The sequence below is a fragment of the Diceros bicornis genome, chromosome 14, assembly GCF_020826845.1.
Source record: "Diceros bicornis minor isolate mBicDic1 chromosome 14, mDicBic1.mat.cur, whole genome shotgun sequence".
NCBI classification, from domain to species: domain Eukaryota; kingdom Metazoa; phylum Chordata; class Mammalia; order Perissodactyla; family Rhinocerotidae; genus Diceros; species Diceros bicornis.
The window spans coordinates 2506059-2525831 of NC_080753.1; the positions used below are offsets into that span (position 1 = coordinate 2506059).

At 40.6% G+C, this 19773-nt stretch overlaps 1 protein-coding gene across 1 annotated transcript in view; it reads right to left on the minus strand.

The window, feature by feature from the left end:
• Nucleotides 1-19773, minus strand: part of COL19A1 (collagen type XIX alpha 1 chain) — a 297565-nt gene that overhangs the window by 94420 nt on the left and 183372 nt on the right. The window contains exon 15 of the mRNA XM_058553922.1: nucleotides 4475-4528. Within this exon, the coding sequence (XP_058409905.1) occupies nucleotides 4475-4528 (54 nt within the window). The remainder of the gene's footprint in view (nucleotides 1-4474; nucleotides 4529-19773) is intronic.

Below are 19773 nucleotides of genomic sequence, written 5' to 3' on the forward strand. Positions count from 1 at the left end.
TCCCTCTCCCTCTTATTACCTTCCCCCTGTTGTGAAGTAGGGCTCGTCTCACATAAGGTGCAATGTTGAAAAAAACAAATAAATGAAAAACACCAACATTTTGATCTAAAAATGTCCATAAGTAAAGGGGAATGTCTCTTAAGCTATACATAAATTGTAATGAAATACAAATAGCTCCATGGGATGGCCTAACAGAGATAAAAAATAGATTCTGTGACAGCCGCAGTGAATCTTGCCCACTCTCAACATGCAGACCCCACTGCGCCACGGGAGCGACTTGCAGTGAAATCTGGCCAAGGACTCTCCACTTTGAACTCTCCACAGATTTTTGTAGCCTCGCCTGACTTGTGGGGCTTCACATGCAGTCCCCTGCCCCGGCTTGATGGGTCAGAGCTGTGTCAAGAGGGCCTGGGCTGCCCACCCCGCTCCCGGCTGGTTCGGCGCTCTCTGCTTTCATTCAGGCTGCTTTCCTGCCCGCACTACGTAGCTTGCTCTCTCCTTCCTCTCTATTTACTCCACCGGACAATTTTTACTGTTTTTTGTTTTTTTTTTAACAGCTTCATTGAGGTATAACTGATATACAAAGAACTGCACATATTTAATGTGTACAATTCAATGAGTCTGGACATATGCAAACACTGTGATACCATCACCACCATCAAGGGAACTGACATATCCAACACCCCCCAGAGTTTCTTTGCATCCCTTAGTATATCTTGTGTGTCTGTGTGTGTGGTAAGAACACCTATCATGAGATCTACCCTCTTAACACATTTTGAAGTGCATGGCATTGTATTGTTAACTATGGGCACCATGTTGTACAGTAGAACTCTGGAACTTATTATCTTGCATAGCTGAAACTTTATACCATTTATACCCATTGAATAACTCCCCATTCCCCCTCCCCCAGCCCCCGGCAACCACTACTGTGTTCTCTGCTTCTATGAGTTTGGCTATTTAAGAAATCTTATGTAAGTGGAGTCGTCCAGTCTTTGTTCGTCTGTGCCTGGCTTATTTCACTTGGCATAATGTCCTCCAGGTTCAACCATGTTGTTGTAACTGGTGGGAATTCTTTCTTTTTTTAAGGTTCACCCTTTATGCTTCAGTTGTCAATTCCTGAAGGACACCACCCTGACACTCTCTCTTCTAAATTCTCTTCCTCTGTTCACATTCCTGTGAACTAAACTTGAATTCCCAGAGGGCAAGGACAATATCTTTATTCATTTTTGCAAGCCCAGCTCCTAACAGAGTGTTAGCACATAGTAGGCCTTAAATAAATGCTTGTGAAATTGTTAAACAATATGCATTAGGAGCAGTTTAATTTTTTAAATAAGCTCATTTTCTTAAAGTGTTAGTTAATATAATCTTGAAAGGACTGATTTTTGAAGAACTCTGTTCATTTCTAGCCATTTGGGAAACAATAGTCCTCTCGATAAGCACAGTACATGGGGAGCCAGTTATCTTCCCTCCCTTTTCATTGCTGCCCTTACCTTGTTCCTGTAAGTATGAGCAAGTGCCCTGTAGGACCTCTGTACCACGCTGGGATGCTCATCACCAATGCCACCTATCATGTGAACAACTTCAAAAATCCAAAAGCCGGTGCAAACTGTGCCCAAGACAAAGTTTTTTTTTCTTTTGGTGAGGAAGATTGGCCCTGAGCTAATATCTGTGCCAATCTTCCTCTATTTTGTATGTGGGTCACTGCCACAGCATGGCTTGATGAGTGGAGTAGGTTCATGCCTGGGATCCAAACCTGCAAACCCCAGGCTGCTGAAGCAGAGCATGTCAAACTTAACCACTACGCCACCGGGCTGGCCCCAATAAAGTTTTGATAATACTTGTATAAGAGAAAAGATATTTTAGTCAACTAGAGGAGCTATCCCAGAATCAAAAAGATGAAGAGTTGCCATAAACCACAATTTTTAAACAGAAAATGAGCTGATGCTATACTAATACTTTCTCTTTTTAAACAAAAGCTGGCTTATGAATAGAAACCTTTTCTTTTTTGCATAGACTTTTTCCTCTTATTTTTAGAATCTCACAAATTGGTATTTTATTATACTACAAAAGAGAATAAACCACTTTTCCTTTAAATCTCGTGTACTCAGGATTTAATGAACACTGTGTAACAGACCCAACAGACCCATTTCTAAATCTAATACTTGAAATAAAATAAGTACCTCTTTCCCCCAAACACTCTGACTATAAACTAAAACCTGTGGAATTGAATATTATAAATTCTTTCATATAGTTGCATATTTCTTAATCTTCTAAATTCTTCAGTGAACTTACTTGATCTATAGCTGAGAACTCATTCCAGGATTTGGTGTAATCCTCTCCTCTCCTAGCCATTTGGTGAGCTTGTCATAAAGGCCTTCATCATTCAAAATCCTCCTTTGAGACAAACATTATCCTGCCTTGAAAGCAGCATCATACGTTTAGAAAACTACATGAAGGTCTAATCTTGCCTGTTAGCATTCACCAGCTTTTCTTCTTTACAGCACAAGACAGTTATGGAAAATCCTACCATGTGTTCTCTGTTTTGCCAGAAAATTTGGAATAAACATCAACAAAGCTGATTCCTTCCAAGACTGGATTTCAGAATGCCCAATTTATGCCTCTTTTCTCCCTACTTTATAATCGATATCAGTTGACACCAGTACATTGCCAGCAGAATGATTCACTTGAGTGGCTCAAGCGGAGGAAATGAAATCAACCAGGGGACAGCAATCACGTGCATTTTTGGCTCATGACCACACCCTGAGTAAGACCTCAGGCGCTAGGTGCGGAGCCCCCTAGTGCTGGTGCAGGGTGGTTCTGGTCTTTAAAAAGACACATTTTCTGGTCTTCATTTTCTCATCTACAAAATATATTCATTCGTTTACTCATTCATTAAATAATTAATAATCACATGCTACATGCCAGAACTGTGCTAGGCAATGACGATAAAATAGAGGTTCAAAAATAAATTCACAGCACAGTGGGCAGACAGATAAGGAAAATAACAGTTACAAAACAATGTGCTATGTTTGTAGGAGGTATGAGATTATAGGATCGTGGAGGGCAACACCTCACATGCTGAGAGCCCTGGTGGAGGCTGTGTGGGAGAACCCAGGTCTGAGCTGAGTCACGCAGACAGAGGGAAGCCTACCTGGGCCTCCTGCAGGACATTCACAAAGCACGGCATTCTGAGATAGTAAAGGAAGATAGACTACAGATCCCAAAAGAAGGAGGAGCACAGAGGAGGACAGGCAAAGACAGGTACAGGGCCAATGACGAAGGGCCGAGAATGGCACGTGGAAGATGTGGATGCTGTCTTGAAGGAAACGGAAGCTACTAAAGAGTTTCCAGCCAGAGTTACACTGTCAGAGTTATTTAGAAATATTATTCCACTTGTAGACGGTAGAGGCGATGAAACCAACTCTGAGATGGCTACAAAAATATAGACACAAATTGACAAGGGCCTAAACTAAGGCAGTGGCAATGAGGAAAGAGAAGAGGAGGTGGATTCATGAGCTAGTGGGATGTAGAAGTGACATGATTTAGGAACGATCTGGATGTGGAGGACGAAGGAGAGAAAAACATTCCAGGATTATTTTTTGAGTTTAGTTTTGGACACGCTACTTTTGTAGTATGTAGGTGGGAGGTGCTGAGCAGGCAGTGGATGTAAGAGCCTGGAACGCAGGACAGAGGTCTGGGTTGGAATAAAAGACTGGGAATCTTTAATCCATGCAGCATGTAGTTAGGGGAAGAAGGAACATTGTTAATTAAGGAGACAGAAAAGGATGGCCCCAGAGGGAGGAGAAAAAAATCCACGTCACTAAACGAAGAGAACAGAGTTTCAAGGAGAGCAGTCGACAGTGTAAATTCCTGTATAGCAGTGAAAGAAGATGAAGCCTGAACACGGCCCGGGGAATCTCCCACCTCAGAGATGGCTGGTGACCACAGAGAGGGCAGTGTCGATGGAGGAGCTTGGGCACAAAACAGACTCTAGTGGGTTGAAGAGTTAGCAGAACTATAAGACATGGATACTTTTTCTAGAGGCTGAGGGTAAAGGAAAAGACCAGCTAATTGGTTAGAAGATCTTTATAGGTCTCCTTAGCAATAACATTCTATGAATTCTACTAACAAAGCAGTTGTATCAAGAAGAGTGGGCCTGCTTCCCCAGATGTCTACCTTACTACCAGCCTGGATGCTAGGAAGTTGACGAGATGGTCAGGTCGGTTCAGAGGGGACTCACTGACATGGAGAGCCAGCTGCGGTGCTCATGCAGCGGCAGAGTTGTTCCTGTCCATGTAATCAAGAAGTGGTGAGGTGTGTGGTTTGTGTGGTGGTGGAAGGCGCAGGGAGGGCCACCATTTTAAACAGCAGAAAGATGGAAATTATTATCCCCAGGGGAGTAAAATAGCCCTTAGGTAAACACACAAAATGAAGAGGCACTCTGAAAAGGAACAGAGATCTTGTTTTTACTCACCGGCGGTCCTGGGGGGCCTGGTTTTCCTGGAGGACCTGTTTTTCCTCGTCTTCCCTTGAAACCAAAGAGAAACACACCATAAATACTGTGATTCCATTTTATTTCAAGAGGAGACAATATTAAATGGCAATTTTAAAGACAGTAAAAAGTAACAAAAAGTTGAAAAATAATTCCAAGTCTACGTGGCCTTTAAACATCAATGAAGTCTAAAAGCTGTAGGCCAAATCTTGACAGCCTAGATGAGAAAAATCACGCCTGGAATGGATAAACCGTAACTGTCATTAGCAGCCCTTTAAATGCTTCTACCCTGACACTTTAGTAAAGGAATATAAAGCATCTGAAAGATGGTCTACGATTGGCATTTTATCTTACGAGTCTGTGGTCTCAGAGGCAACAATACACGCATTTGTCATCTTAAATTGGTGTTTCTCAGACTAGCCTGACTTCTCATTTGATAGTAGGTACCTGAGGGGGAGATTGGGTGTTAGAAATGCATATTCCTAGGCCCCATCCAAGACTTACTGGTTTAGAATCTCTGGGGAAGGAAGCTACAAATCGGCATTTTAAAAATTACTTCAGGTAATTCTAATGATCATTAAAGTTTGAAAAGCATTCCCTAAGCTGTATAAAGCACGTTAACTAGCTCTTTTCTTCCCGTTGGACTGTTAAGCTGTTTTATAAAAGTGAACTAAAGTATATACTCCTTGCTTAATAATCTTCATTATTGTAACTGAATGTTAGCTCTCCCAAGTTCACAACCAGCTAAATTCCAATTGCAGGAGTTAGAAAAATAAGATTGTGCTAACATCTCTAAGTAACTGTGTATTTAATATAATTTAACGAGCAGTTATTTACTATAAAGGTATTTTCTTAAATTGTTTTCATTTCTAATAGAAGGAAGTAAGCTTAGGTATCAAAAGCACACATTTGAAGCATTTCTGAGCAGGTTTTCTAAATATGATCACTCTATTTCATTGTTACTAATAACTTTACTTTATTACCATATCGGTACTATATTAATACATATTGTTGCTACTGAAAAGTGAAAGTATTGGGTTGACCTTTCAATACTTTTTTGGGAGAATTGTAAGCATAAACACAGAAAGGCCCATCTCATTCACTTATTTTCTTGCTCTGAAAGTGTCAGGCAAAGTTGCTTGATCTCTCTGGTTTTCATCTGTCTGGAGTGGGGTAGGAAGCCCAAAGGCAGCTGAACCAGCAGGTAAGCTTTGGGAGATATGTAAGCACATAGTACGCTGTGACTGGGTGGGAAACGGAGCATTGTAGCTGAAGGCAAGTTAAGTGCATACCATCAAGTCTTTGCATAAAAACAGCAGCTGTTTTCATAAATAATCCTAGCTAATATCTACAGAACAGATTTTTAAAAATTTTATTAAAAACAGAAATATAATTAGTGGTGTTTTCATGTACCATCTGTTTTAGAGATCTGAACCTTGGCGTTCCTTTTGGGGATTGTAATACTGGAATGAATATATGAATTAGTATTCTGTATACTTAATAAAAGTTATACACACATACATTATTCTCTAATCTTGCAGTTTACACATTCTGAAAATCAATATATTAGGTCTTTTAGTAAGTGTAAGTCAATTAGACTCTGAGGATTAATCAATGGTAAAAAGTTTACTTAGAAAGTGGAAGCGTTGTAATTTATTAATTCACAAGAGCACAAAGAAACAAAATCAATGGCATCGGAGTAGGTGATTGGTTCTTTCTTTTAGGCTGAGGTAAGTTAAAACCATAGGATCAACTTTTGTGTGTATTCTTTCTTTAAAGAAGACGTGTATATCGATTTGGGCAGGAAGTGGGGAAAATGAGGCTAACTATCGATCAACTTTTATCACAGAGTTAATGTTTAAGACAAACCAAATGTCAAATATTGTAACATAACATTGGCATGTCTTAAATTGGGGAGTAAAAAGCATTCACAATTTGTGTGGTAGGGGCAAGCATCTAAATTCTTGCCTTTCGCTGCCGATTTACATGCTCATTTAAGTCAGCCTTGCCATGTCAGGTGGTACTGATGCGTGTTCTGGAAGAGTGCAGGGCAATGCTGATTTTGTTAGCATCCTTGCTAAGAGTGTACATGAAGGTAAAATATTCTTAGGGTTGTTAAATTATTGGGACATATTGTGTACAGATAACTTCAGCTGGCACATATTTTCAGTTTAAACATGGTTTCTAGGCTGGGTTTCTAGTAACACTCCAAAACAGAGTTGAATAATTTTTTACGATGTGCTTTACAAGCAACAGTCCCCATTTTCTTAGCCATACCGCCAAACATACCCTCACTATATTTGGACTCAGGACTTTGCTTTCAGTCCTAAGTGTCAGTGACCTGGAGAGGGGGCTCCTACACGACAGAGCAGACGGTGAATGGATGAGAACGAGGAGTGGAAGCTACAGAACCTAAGGGGCCACAATTTCTATCACTGTAATAGTTCAAGCCCACTCCTAGACGTCATCTTTCTTCTCTCCAAGGAGCCCCAGGAATTAACTCCTTTTCTTCCTTATCCCCATTCAAGGCCGCCAGCTGCACTGGATACTGTCTCACATTCTCCTGTTTCTCCAAAAGATCTTTTCTCTTTCACTTAAAAGCAGTAGGGAAGGCAAAAGCCTACCTAAGAGATAACAGTATATTTTTAGTAGGATGAATTTTATTATTCCGGTCAGGATAATTTGAGGAATATTTTATTATTAACAATTATGCCAAGACAACAGGCATAAATCACAACTCTCATCCTAGGACTAAAACCAGATTCCTTCATTTTTTCTGAGGAAGGTGCAGTCTGTGAATTTCAGTTCTTTCCTCGCAGGGCTCTGGGGAATTATATGAGGACACCTGGGGCCCCACGAGTTGCTAGGGCTGCTGGTGGGGCCAGGGAGCCCTGGTGGTTCCAAGGAGAAGAATGGTTACACAGGTGTGTCTCCTCTTTGTCTCCTTTATTTCAGTGCCTTCATTACAGGGCTCCCTCTAGACCCACTGTAAAGTGAGACAAAAAGTGGGGACTTGGATGTAGGTGGGGACACAAATCCTCGCAGATACAAACAGATGCTGAGCTGGGAGCCGCCTTCCCAGTTAGGAAGCCTGTTCCCAGGTGGCCATTTTTTCATAAGCAACTCTGATAAGTTGGAGTCTGGCTGAATCTCCAAAAGGATGGAGACCTGCTGTTCCAGCATAATTACAATTGGGCTAATCCAACACTTTTCTGAAAACTGGAGTATAAAGCACAAAACACAGATTTACGATATCAGGTTGCCCTGGAGACCTCAAAGCACTCAACATGTAAGTTTCTTGCTTGGCAATAGTGTAAAGGTTGCTAGACAGCAGTTCAGCCTTTTGTCTAATGATTTAAGCCCAGTGGGGCTCACACCCGAGGCTGCGTCAGTACCGCTGGGAGGGCTAGTTAAAGCAGAGTGCTGTCCCCACTCCCAGAGTTTCCAAGTCTGTAGGTCTGGAGCGGGACTCAAGAATTCGCATTTCTAACAAGTTCCCAGTAATGCTAGTGCTGCTGGCCCAGAGACCACACTTTGAGAACCTCTGCTCTAAACCTCAAGCTCCTATTTCACATTTAAAGTCAGGCAATCCTGTAGAGCCCCTAACGTCTTGTAAATCTTGTAGCTCAGAACAGAAGAGCTCCATTGGTTTTGCGATCCTGTGGAACTCTGAGAATACAAGGCCCACGGTCAAGTTCAGGAGCACCTAAGCTGGGTTCGGCTTTTTCTCTTACGGAAACTTTTTGTGTTAAGATTTCATTGCCGTAAAATTGGTAGTTATACTTTGCAACAAGTTTGTTAAGGATTAAAAAAAGAGACCTTATGTAGAATTCCTACCACACACACCCATTAGGATGGCCACTTTCAAAAAACTGAAAATAAATGTTGGCGAGGATGTGGAGAAATTGAAATGCTTGTGCACTGTTGGTGAGATTGTAAAATGGTGCAACCACTATGGAAAACACTCCTCAGGTTCTTAAAAAAATTAAAGGTAGAACTACTATATGATCCAGAAATCCCACTTCTGGGTACATATCCGAAAGAATTGAAAGCAGGGTTTTGAAGAGATATTTGCACACCCATGTTCACAGCAGCATTATTCAGAATAGCCAAGAGGTGGAACAAATCCAAATGCCCATTAACAGATACATGGATAAACAAAATGTAGTACATACATACAGTGGAATATTATTCAGCCTTAAAAAGAAAAAAATACTCTAACATGCTACAACATGGATGATCCTTGATGACATTATACTAATTGAAATAAGCATAGTGAAATAAGTCACTAAAAGACAAATACTGTATGATACCACCTATATGAGGTATTTAGAGTAGTTCAATTTATAGAAACATAAAGTAGAATGGTGGTTACCATGGCCTGGGGAGCAGTGAAAAAGGGGAGGTGTTGTTTAATGGGTATAGAGTTTTAGTTTTGAAAGATGAAAAAGCTTTAGAGATCTATTTCACAACGATATGAATATACTTAATACTACTGAACTATAAACTTGAACACGGTTAAGATGGTAAATTTTATGTTATGTGTATTTTACTACAATTAACACAACAACACTCCAGGGCCAGCCCCATGGTGCAGTGGTTAAGTTCAGTGTGCTCTGTTTCGGCGGCCCAGGTTCTCGGGTTTGGATCCTGGTGCAGACCTATACCACTCATCAGCCATGCTGTGGTGGTGACCCACATACAAAATAGAGGAAGACTGGCACAGATGTTAGTTCAGGGCTCATCTTCCTCAAGCAAAAAAAGAAGAAGATTGACAACAGATGTTAGCTCAGGGTGAATCTTCCTCAGAAAATAAAAACAACAAACAACAACAACAACAACACTGCCACGACAATGTCCAATACCTGGTGACAATAATAAGCGTTCATGCCTTTCCCCCCGGCCTTCCACCATCCTCTATCCAATTCTCCATTTTTTTTCATTTAAAAATGTTTGATAATACATAAGAAAACCTTCTAAAATATGTATTGTAGATGAGTTAAAAAATGTAACCAACTCTTAACTATGTATGGAATTTTTTCATCTAAAATAACAATCAAGGTGCCCATTAAGAGTAGAAATAGAAAAAATAAATCGTGGGTCGTTCATAGAAATAGAAAAAATAAATTGTGGGTCATTCATATAATGGAAAACTATATAGTAATGAAAATGAACAGAATACAGCTCCACGCACCAATATGGATGAATCCTGCAAACATAACGTTGGTCAATTTACATAAGGAATAAAAACAAGCAGAACTAATCTATGCTGTTAGATGTTATAACAGGTGACCGAGTGGGAGTGTCTGAGAGAGTGCGAGAGGGTTCTGTGGGGCTGGTGATGCCAATGTTCTTCTGTTTCTTGAACTGTGTGCTGGTTACATGGGTGTGTTCAATTTGTGAAAAGTCACCAAGCTGTGTTCTTATGATACATATGTTTTTCTGAATGTATGTTATATTTCAATAAAAATGTAAACAAATGAAGCCAGGAGATTTCCACAATGGAATGATTTTATTTGAATTATCTAATGCCTTCACCCATCTGCATTTTCTGTGTACAAGGCCACAGGGGGTCACTATTGTCAGGGAGAAAGAAAAACCCATGGCTATTAAAATGAATGACATCTACAAATTTTCAACAGTGAAAATAACCTGATGCTTCCAGGATGACTTGCAGTACGAGAGCACGTGTATCTTAAATTAGCCATTTGATTTATAAACACTTGGCTCTCCAGGAGCGTTAAGAAGGGAAGAATGCCAATAATGGACCACTGGTACTTATCTGACAGATGGTTTTTGTTGCTGATGAGGAGGATGATGATGAAGACAAGGCTATAGCAGTACTTGGACTTAAATAAAGGATGGTATGCAGACCCCAAACCCACAGAGGAGACATGTGTGTAAGGAGTCTCTCCAAATGCCAGGTCTTGCTAATACAGCTGGCTCCTCTCAAACATTTCCCTGTCCCCGTGTGTGTATTTAGCACACTTGTAGGCATCAGCTCAGCCTGAATGAGGCGTCAAGGAAATGTCAAGGAAGAGGAGACAGGGCCTTGACTGGCACCCACAACTGTGAAGGAGGTGTGAATTACACAGGAAAACATTGCCCAACTATCTGGGAAGTTTGGATTTCTTTTTTTACATTGCGAACGGAAATAAGATTTATAACTGATGTTGTAAAAAAGTTACCACATTTTGAGATCAACGATACGTGAAAAAGTGGGAATGGAATACTTATGTAAGCAATGCACAATAGCCTAAGTGCATCTCATTTCTTAACAAACATTTAAAAATACATCTATGACAGCACCCACGCTAGTCATAAAGGTCTCATTACTTCAGGGATCAGACAAGTGACTCTTGTAAGGACATGGGAAGAGGATGTAATTTAGCATGAACAAATGATTTGAAATAGGTTTAGAGCCAAGGAAAGATGAACCCATTGCACGATGCTCTTCTCAATACTGCCTTCCTCACGTAGGTTGGCATCTTATCATTTCTAAAGTATTCCACAATTTCTCCATGTCTCTGTCCCTTTCCTTTCTTTTCCTTGGATAGTCTCTACCCGTAACTAATGTGGCTTTTCAAAACAAGTTAGAACTTGTGACATTATTATCTAACCCCCTGCAGCTACAATTGAATAAATGATAATCTGAATAAATGACAACACTTCATTAAAACATTGGGCTGAGCCGAATGGTCTGGTCTGTGGTCTACAGTCACTGTTTCGGATTCCTATTAAGTTATCACGTTGATACTAATTTGGTCATGAAAATAAGTACAGGCAAGGTCCTACCTCTTAACCCCTTCTGACTGGATGTACCCAACCAGTAACGTTTCCTCTTGTGCCCTGAACTGTCCATGTTATACTAGCAAACATAAGAAAGACCTATGCGAAAATGGTTAACATTTATCAAGTGCTCGCCATGGTCCAGGCATTGAGTGCCTGACTTACAATGTTTCATTTAGTCCTGTCAAAATTAATGCGGATGGGTGATACTCTTCCCATTTTACAGAGACAGAAAGGTTAAACATCAGCTCCAAATCACTCTCCTCATAACTGGTGGGGCCAACATTTAAACCCAAGTGTATCTGATCCTAAAACCCATAATCCTCAGGATTAAGATTTCCTTGGTGGGTATCCTAATCATTCACAATTTAGGTTACTTTGCTCTTGTATTTGTTGAGGTTCTCGTGTTTTCTCCCAATCAAGCCAGATTTTTAAATGTCCCATTTGCTGATTACTTTGCCCTATGGAATTTGGGTCATCCTAGTTCTCACCTGTTTGCCTGATTTCTGCTTGTCCTGCAGAATCCACCCTGCCTTCTGCTGGCCTGCCAACATGCCAACCACAAGCTTCCATTTAGATCTCTCTGGACTCCTGGTTGCCTTGCCAAACCAGCAACTCCCTCCGTCCTGACCTCTGGCTGTTTTCTCTGCCCACCATTGCCAGTCTCTTCAAGGCGGAGATTCATCTCGGTACCATGGGTGGGGCGGTGGCAGGCTGTGGCTAAATAATTTCCTGAACACGCTGAGATACGTTTTAGTATCTTTGTGCCACATCAAGAGGGTGGATGCTGGAAGTGCACTGTGAAATGTTCTTTCCTGCCCACTTGGAAGTTCACGAGCGGGCATGCTCCCCGACTGGAGGAGGGGAATCAGGGTTTCCACACTGCCGTCCTTGTCTGAGAATCATGCCACCGGGCCTCTGCTTCTCCAAGCGTGACGAACGCAGAATTTTACCTTTCGTTTTTATTAAGGAAATGTTATACTTTTAGATTTAGAGTAGATAAAATCAACATGCAGAGGGACAAACAATAAATTGCTAGTGTCTTATTTCATGGAAATGTTAAAATGAAAGCAACGTGGTGAGGCCCCTCAACAAAATTCAGACAGGCTGGAGTCGGGGCCAGTGCAACAGGGACAAACCAGCCTTCCCAGCCAGCACTGGAACAAAGAAACCACGAATGACATTTTATATCTTGGTTTCGATTAAGTAAAGTTACAGAGGATATATTTTCAGCATTTTTGAGTTGCCTACTTTAAAAGATATAATGTTTCCTCAAGGGGTGGAATTTTAGAACAGCATTTTCAATGTGAAGGATTTTGAATTGAGTAGCACCGAATAAATTCATAGGAATACATTTTGCAGTTATTCAATAACTGCCTGGAAAATGAAGAGAATTCCAGAGGATCCATAAGATGAAACTAGAAAGGTCACCTAATTTTGAAACTGAAGAATATTCAGTGCATAATTCTCAATTCATCAAGGTGAATCTAACGCGTTACATTGCATTTGGATATTTAAATGCTGACTTCAGAATCAAACCCTATAAAAAAGATGAGTAAAGTTATTTGGGAAAAATTGACTGTCTGTTTTACATATTGTGCTGGGGGAAAGCACAATAAGGAGACTAAGACCTGGATATTGCCTTCAAGGAAGAAGAGGAGGGATAGTCATTCTCGAGACTATCTATCCAAAGACTTGGACAGACTTGTTTATTTGGTTATAGGCAGACTTCTTCATTTGGTTATAGGAAGTCTTGCTCATTTGGTTATAGGCAGACTTGTCCATTTGGTTAGAGGTAGACTTGTCCATTTGGTTATAGGCAGACTTGTCCATTTGGTTATAGGCAGACTTGTCCATTTGCTTAGAGGTAGACTTGTTCATTTGGTTATAGGTAAGCCCAGGAATTCCAGGGAGGGAAAGTGAGAATTAAGTTCCATCCCAAACTGATCGTGTGCTACCTTTTAATAACTCTCCTTAGCCTTCCCTTTGTGGGGGAAGTGGGGGTGCAGTGGGGTCACCAGGATGGGAGAAGTGTGGTCAGAGGAAGCCATCTGTACACCCTCAGCAACAAGATCGGGCAGTAAACCCTGAAAAGTCCCCTCCAATAGGGACAGCTTCCCTGGACCTCTGCACTGACTGACGTGTGTGTCCTCTTTGGTCCTTTTCTCCTCTGACATTTTGAGCAAGTGTGTTTGCAAGGCATTTCCCAGCCCGCCACTCCTTGTTCTTGCGTGATTGATTTAAGTATTGGGAAAATGTATTGATGACTTTCAAACACTGGACACTTGGGGACATGCCATTATTTTATACAAATATACAAATACTGGGTATATTTTTTCTTGAGTTGAACACTACTTTTCCTGTCCTTATGAAACCGGTAAACAGTTAGCCATTGATGATTAGGTAGCTAGTAACTAAAGATTTTTTGCAATTACTGATTATAGCTTTTAGTTGTTGGCCCACCCATTGTTAACTGTGCTGCTTAGGCAATATGCTATCTGACTCCCACTAGGTTCCTATAGACAACATCTCCCTGGCACCTGGGTCACTGTGGTAATGTGTGTTTGAGCTGTTTTTCAGGAATTAGGATCCCTTGTCCAGTTCAGGCCAGTTGAGACCACCAACCCATCAACTGGGCCCGTAAAAATGCTCAACAATGACCTTTTTGACATCAAGGAGCTAAAACTCCAACCTCAGATCGTGAGGACGCCACCATTTTGTGAACATGCATTCTATGAAGAGGTATGAAGCTCGATTATGCTTGTGCAGATCATCAATTACCTCACTTCTCCTAACCTCCAATCACCTATCTCCACACTTCAGACCACCTTGCCCCCTACCCCATAAATATCCCTGAGTCCTGGTTTTTGAGGAAGTGGATTTGAGACTCGTTCTCCTGCTTCCTCACTTGGCTGCCTTGTGATTAAATCCTCTCTCTGCTGCAATCTCATTGATTCAGTGATTGGCTTTCTGGGCAATGGGCAAAAACAAACCAGGTTTGGTAACACTTAAACCTAACATCCAATGTCACTTCGAACTGCGACCGGGTAAAAGTAATTCTGAGTCTGTCCTCATCAATCTGCCTTCCCACAGAGTCTCTTTCTCCTTCAGCTCCAACCTTTCCCCAGAATAAGGCTAGGGTGTCCTGGGAAAGCTGATGCCAGGCTGGTGCCAGCCTTTGCTGGATTCTGCTTATGTTCTCCTTTGACTTTTCCGTCTCCTCTAGGGAAGTGTCCTCTATCCTCCAGAAACCCCAGCTACATCTTGTTCCTTGCATCCTGCTACGTGTACTACATACACACACACATATATGCATCTTGTTCCTTGCATCCTGCTACATGTACTACATACACACACACATATATGCATCTTGTTCCTTGCATCCTGCTACATGTACTACACACACACACACATATATGCATCTTGTTCCTTGCATCCTGCTACGTGTACTACATACACACACACATATATGCATCTTGTTCCTTGCATCCTGCTACATGTACTACATACACACACACATATATGCATCTTGTTCCTTGCATCCTGCTACATGTACTACATACACACACACATATATGCATCTTGTTCCTTGCATCCTGCTACATGTACTACACACACACACACACATATATGCAAATACACACATAAGAAGTCACCAACTCAGCTTTCTCAACCACACAGAATTTCCACTGCAACTTTTAAACTCATCATTTGTTCACCTGCCACCTCTTCACTGTGTTTTTGTAGGACAATTTCCCATTCTCAGCTGGCATATGCCCAGATTCACTCATTAATTCATTCAACAAGTATTTAATGAGTCCCTGCTATGAGCCAGACCCTTGTCTATGCTCTGGAAATACCCTGAACCCCATCCTCACGGAGCTTATACTCCAATGGGGACAATGATAGTAATAGATAACAGATGGTCCTTATCCTTGGCCACATGCCATTCTAAGTAATTTACATCCGTTTATTCATTAAGTCTTCAAAATATCTTGGAGGCATCTCTGTTTTACAGATGAGGCAACTGAGTGACAAACCAACTTGCCTAAGGTTACACGGCTAGTAAGTAGCAGAGTTGGGACTTGAATCCAGGCAACCTGGCTGTATCATCTCTGATCATTACCACTACGCTATACTTACTGCATATCTGACAACCAAACAAATGAAGATGTGAATTTTGGATAGCAATAAGAATCATAAAAAAATAAAGCAGGGTAAAGGGATATGGAGTTACACAGGGAGACGTGCAGTTTTGGATAGAAAAATCAGGGGCATGCCCAGCAGACACCTGAACCAAGTGAGTCCCTGGGCCATGCAAGGTCTCAGAAAGAACATCCAGCAGAGGGGGCAGCAAGAACGAAGCACTGAGAACGGCTTGTTCAAGGAACAGCAAGAAACACAGGTGGCTAGAGCAGCAGAGCAAGTGAGTGGGTGGATGGTGGGCAGGGTGCTGAGCTTCATTATCACGATTGTGATGGGAATCCATTGGAAGTTTTGTCTTAAAAGGGTCATAGAGTTTGATCTGAGTACCTGCCTATGTAGATAATAGCCAGGAAGCTAAACTGCCATAAATTCGTTTCATACAGAGGCTCAATAGAACTGATTTTAGGTTATCTGATTTAGATCACTTATGGCAACATTTCCTTCTATGTGTGTGGATAATCAGGAGTTGATTATCTGTATAGCATTTTGTGAGGTTAATTTATGTGTCAACTTGGCTGGGCCACAGTGCCCAGCTATTTGATCAAATATTATTCTTTCTTGATGTTTCTGTGAAGGTGTGTTTTGGATGAGATTAACATTTAAATTGATGGACTTTGAGTAAAGCAGATTATCCTCCATAATGGGGGTGGGCCTCAGTCAATCTGTTGAAGGCTTGAGTAGAACAAAGACTGAACTCCCCTAGGCAAGAAGGAATTCTGCCAGAAGACTGCCTTTGGACTCCAACAGCAACTCTTCAGCTGGGTCTCCTGCCTGCCTGCCTACTCTACAGGTCTTGGATTTACCAAGCCTCCACAACTGTGTGAGCCAATTCCTTAAGATAAATCTCTCTTTCTCTGTGTATACACAGCCTGTTGGTTTTGTTTCTCAGGAGAACCCTGACTAATACACATTTCCATTTACACATACAAAATACTTTTTACCTTCCATTAACATTTTATGTTACTGAATATAATATCTATTATTCTCTGATATTTACCCAGTCCATTGTTTTTGACTGGACAAAGATAAAAAAGGAAGTGAAATCTATTTCATCCTTCACTGTGAACTATGGTTTTAAAATAGAGAAAGCTGCATTGTGCAAGTAGTCCTACAAGACTTATACAAGGATATTAATAATTTAATGAACTTGTACTCAAGGGAATAAAATGTTCTTGAAACATGTCAGGATGAAGTTTCAAGGGAAAGACCTAATTGGAAGTGTCTGAAGCATATGTCATCACATTTAGAAAACAAGAACTAGTCCTTGAGGACAGAATGGTAAGTTGGATTTTAAAGCTTTAACTACTCCAGTTAATATGTATGATTAATGAGCAATATGTCAGTTGGCTGGCCTAACTCCAGTGAAAGACCTTACAGGAAAAAAAAAGGATGTTTAACTTAATACCCCAGAAATATGTAAATGTAGTTTATGATCTCTTTTATATTATGATCAACCAATAACTTAGAGTCCTTACTGGGAAATATTGCCATAGTTTGAACATCTTTTAAAATATAGAATCAAAGCTACAAAGATGCCCTAAAGTAACAGATGACCAGAAGTCCCAAAGACTTTACAAACGAGAACTCTGAGGGGTTGAGGAAAGGAAAAAAGCCCTCAATGTTGGATCGTGGCGAGAAACCAGCAGCTGGGAAAAAGTATAAATTTAAGTAGCTATGTCACTGTCTTTTTCTTATATATAATAGAGTATTTTCACCTGATGATTATTTGGAGAAAAGCACACTGAAGAAACGAGATTTCAGGCCATTCAAAGGAGAGAACGTATGGAGGGGGGTCTATTTCACATCAAGACCTCCAGAGGCAAAGAGAAAAGTCCAGTCACTTATATATGTGATTGTAAACATAAAGTTATTTGGTAATATTTGTGTGTTCATTTGGATGTTTAGGGTCCTGAAGACAGGGCCTTAATTTAAATCCTTCAGAAACATCAAAATTACAATTTGTTTGTACCTTAATGAGAAATCAACTGCCCGTGAGGGGCACAGATGAGTGGGAAAATAAGTAGATAATCTTATATTAGCGATAAGCATTTGTGCATTTATTAAGTGCTTACTATGTGCTGAATACTGGAGATTAAAGAGAAACCCTTGAGGGGCTTATAGTCTAGAATTAGAATATTTCTCTTCTTTCCTCTATAACAGTTTCTTCCCCCACATGAAAAATTAAGGCTGCTCAAAGAGATCCAAGAAAAGAGAACAGTAGTTAATCACCATTTTCAAGAGTTAGGAGTTGCATTAAGTTGGTCATACATGGCTCCGCATGGTTAGAGCAGCAATATTTCTATTTGGCATACTTTAAATATGTGATATACTTGTTCATGGTCATGTTCTATATTATACAAAGGGATATATTCAGTTGAGGTGAATATAGATTCTAATTCATATATTTATGACAAAAATAATTGATCATTGGCTTAACAATAAAAATGCGATGGAAAAGTGTGTATTGTATTGAGAAGCGAGAAACCTGGCAATTAGTACCTTCTCTTGTATCTATTAGCTAAGCAAACCTGACCAAGTCACATAATCTCTCAGCCCTAGCTGTTTCCACTAAAAAAAGAAAGGAATAAAAACATACCTGCTGAAAACAGTGGGCTGGAATGCAAGAACACCTGAGAAGTATTACTTTAAGAGAATATCTAAGTTCACAGCTTTCTATAATTTTCTCCCCATTATTAGACTATAACCTCCTTGAAGGCAGGGATGGTGCCTGGCATCAAGTGGGTTCTCCATAAATGTCAACCCGTTCTTCTGTACGGAACGTTCCAAGCTTCCCAGGAGAGGTCAAACTACATGGGGGTGTGGAGAAGGTAGCTGAACACAGATATAAAGGTAGTGGATCAATTACATTCTCGGCAAACACCAAGGAAAAATATATCCCAAATACACATTTTGAAATTTAGTATTATTGAGGCTAACCTACTGGACTAAAATAAAGCCTTCCATAGAATGTGCTGACACTAGCATGTCAACATGGCTGACTTATAAGCAAGATATGTCCACAGAATGTTTTTCGAATAGTAGTAATATTCCGTCATCAGCTATCTTGTTCTCTGCTCTGAACATTGGTAAGGATTGGCAAGATGGCTGGCAGGTTTAGAACTGAAGTTTCAAAATGCAAATAGAGTTTTGCCTAAGGAGGTGGTATCCACAGCTGTGGCCTCAGTCTCTAAATGAAATGAATATTCTAGATGTTACAAAGGACACACTGGGGCCCTTACTCAGAGTAAAGGCTGAACTCCTTACACTGGCTGCAGGGTGCTGCTCCACATGGCCCCACAGACTGGCTACCTCCTCTCTCCTTCTCTCACAGCGTTCCAGCCACACTGCCCCCTGTAGTTCCTAGAAATTTCCACCTCAGGCCTTTGCAGTTGCTACTTGCCCCAGCTTTCCACAGAGCCTGCTCCCTCACCTCTTTTAGATCTTTGCTCACAGGTCATCTTTGCAACATGGCTTTCTTTGACTTCCTCACAACACTCCCTCTCCCCTTCCCCTGCTGTCTTACTCTTGGTCGCCTGGGTCACCGCTGACCACCCTAAAACTTACTTATGTTGTTACTGTCTGTCTCCGTAACAGATTGTAAGCTCTATGAGGGCAGAGATTTTCGTCTATTGCAGGAGTTGGCAAAGTTTTCCTGGAAATAGTAAGACAGAAAATACTTTAGTCTGTCACAATACTCAATTCTGTTGTAGAGCAGCCGTAGGTGATACCCAAGCAAATGAGCAGGGATGCGTTCTAATAAAACTTTATTTACAAAAACAGGTTGTGGGCCAGATTTGGCCTACGGGCTACAGTTTGTTGACTCCCAGTCTGTTGTTTTCATTGTTCTATCTTCAATGTCTATAATGGTGCCTGGCAAATAGTAGGTGTTCAATAAATATTTGTTCTTATTTTTGGACTGAGCTAACAATTAAAATAGAATCAAGTGTAACTTTTTGAAAAGGTACTAGACAAATGAGGAACATGCAGTAATGAGGAAAACAGTGTGATCTCATTCATTACTATACTTTTAGACAAGGATCAACACCAAAACTGTGGGATTAATTATGTCCTGAGAGTTCTTTAGGATCTGGTGATGCTTTTATTGTTATTTTTGTTAATGTTGTAGAGAACACAAGATAAAACCTTAATTAGTACCTTGAAATTATTTTGCTGAGAAATTTGAAAAATGCATATATATAAAAAGAGGAACTTAACAAATGATTATTTTTCCACAGCACAGAATTAACAACTGGTAATATTTTGCAATATTTTCTTCAAATCTTTTT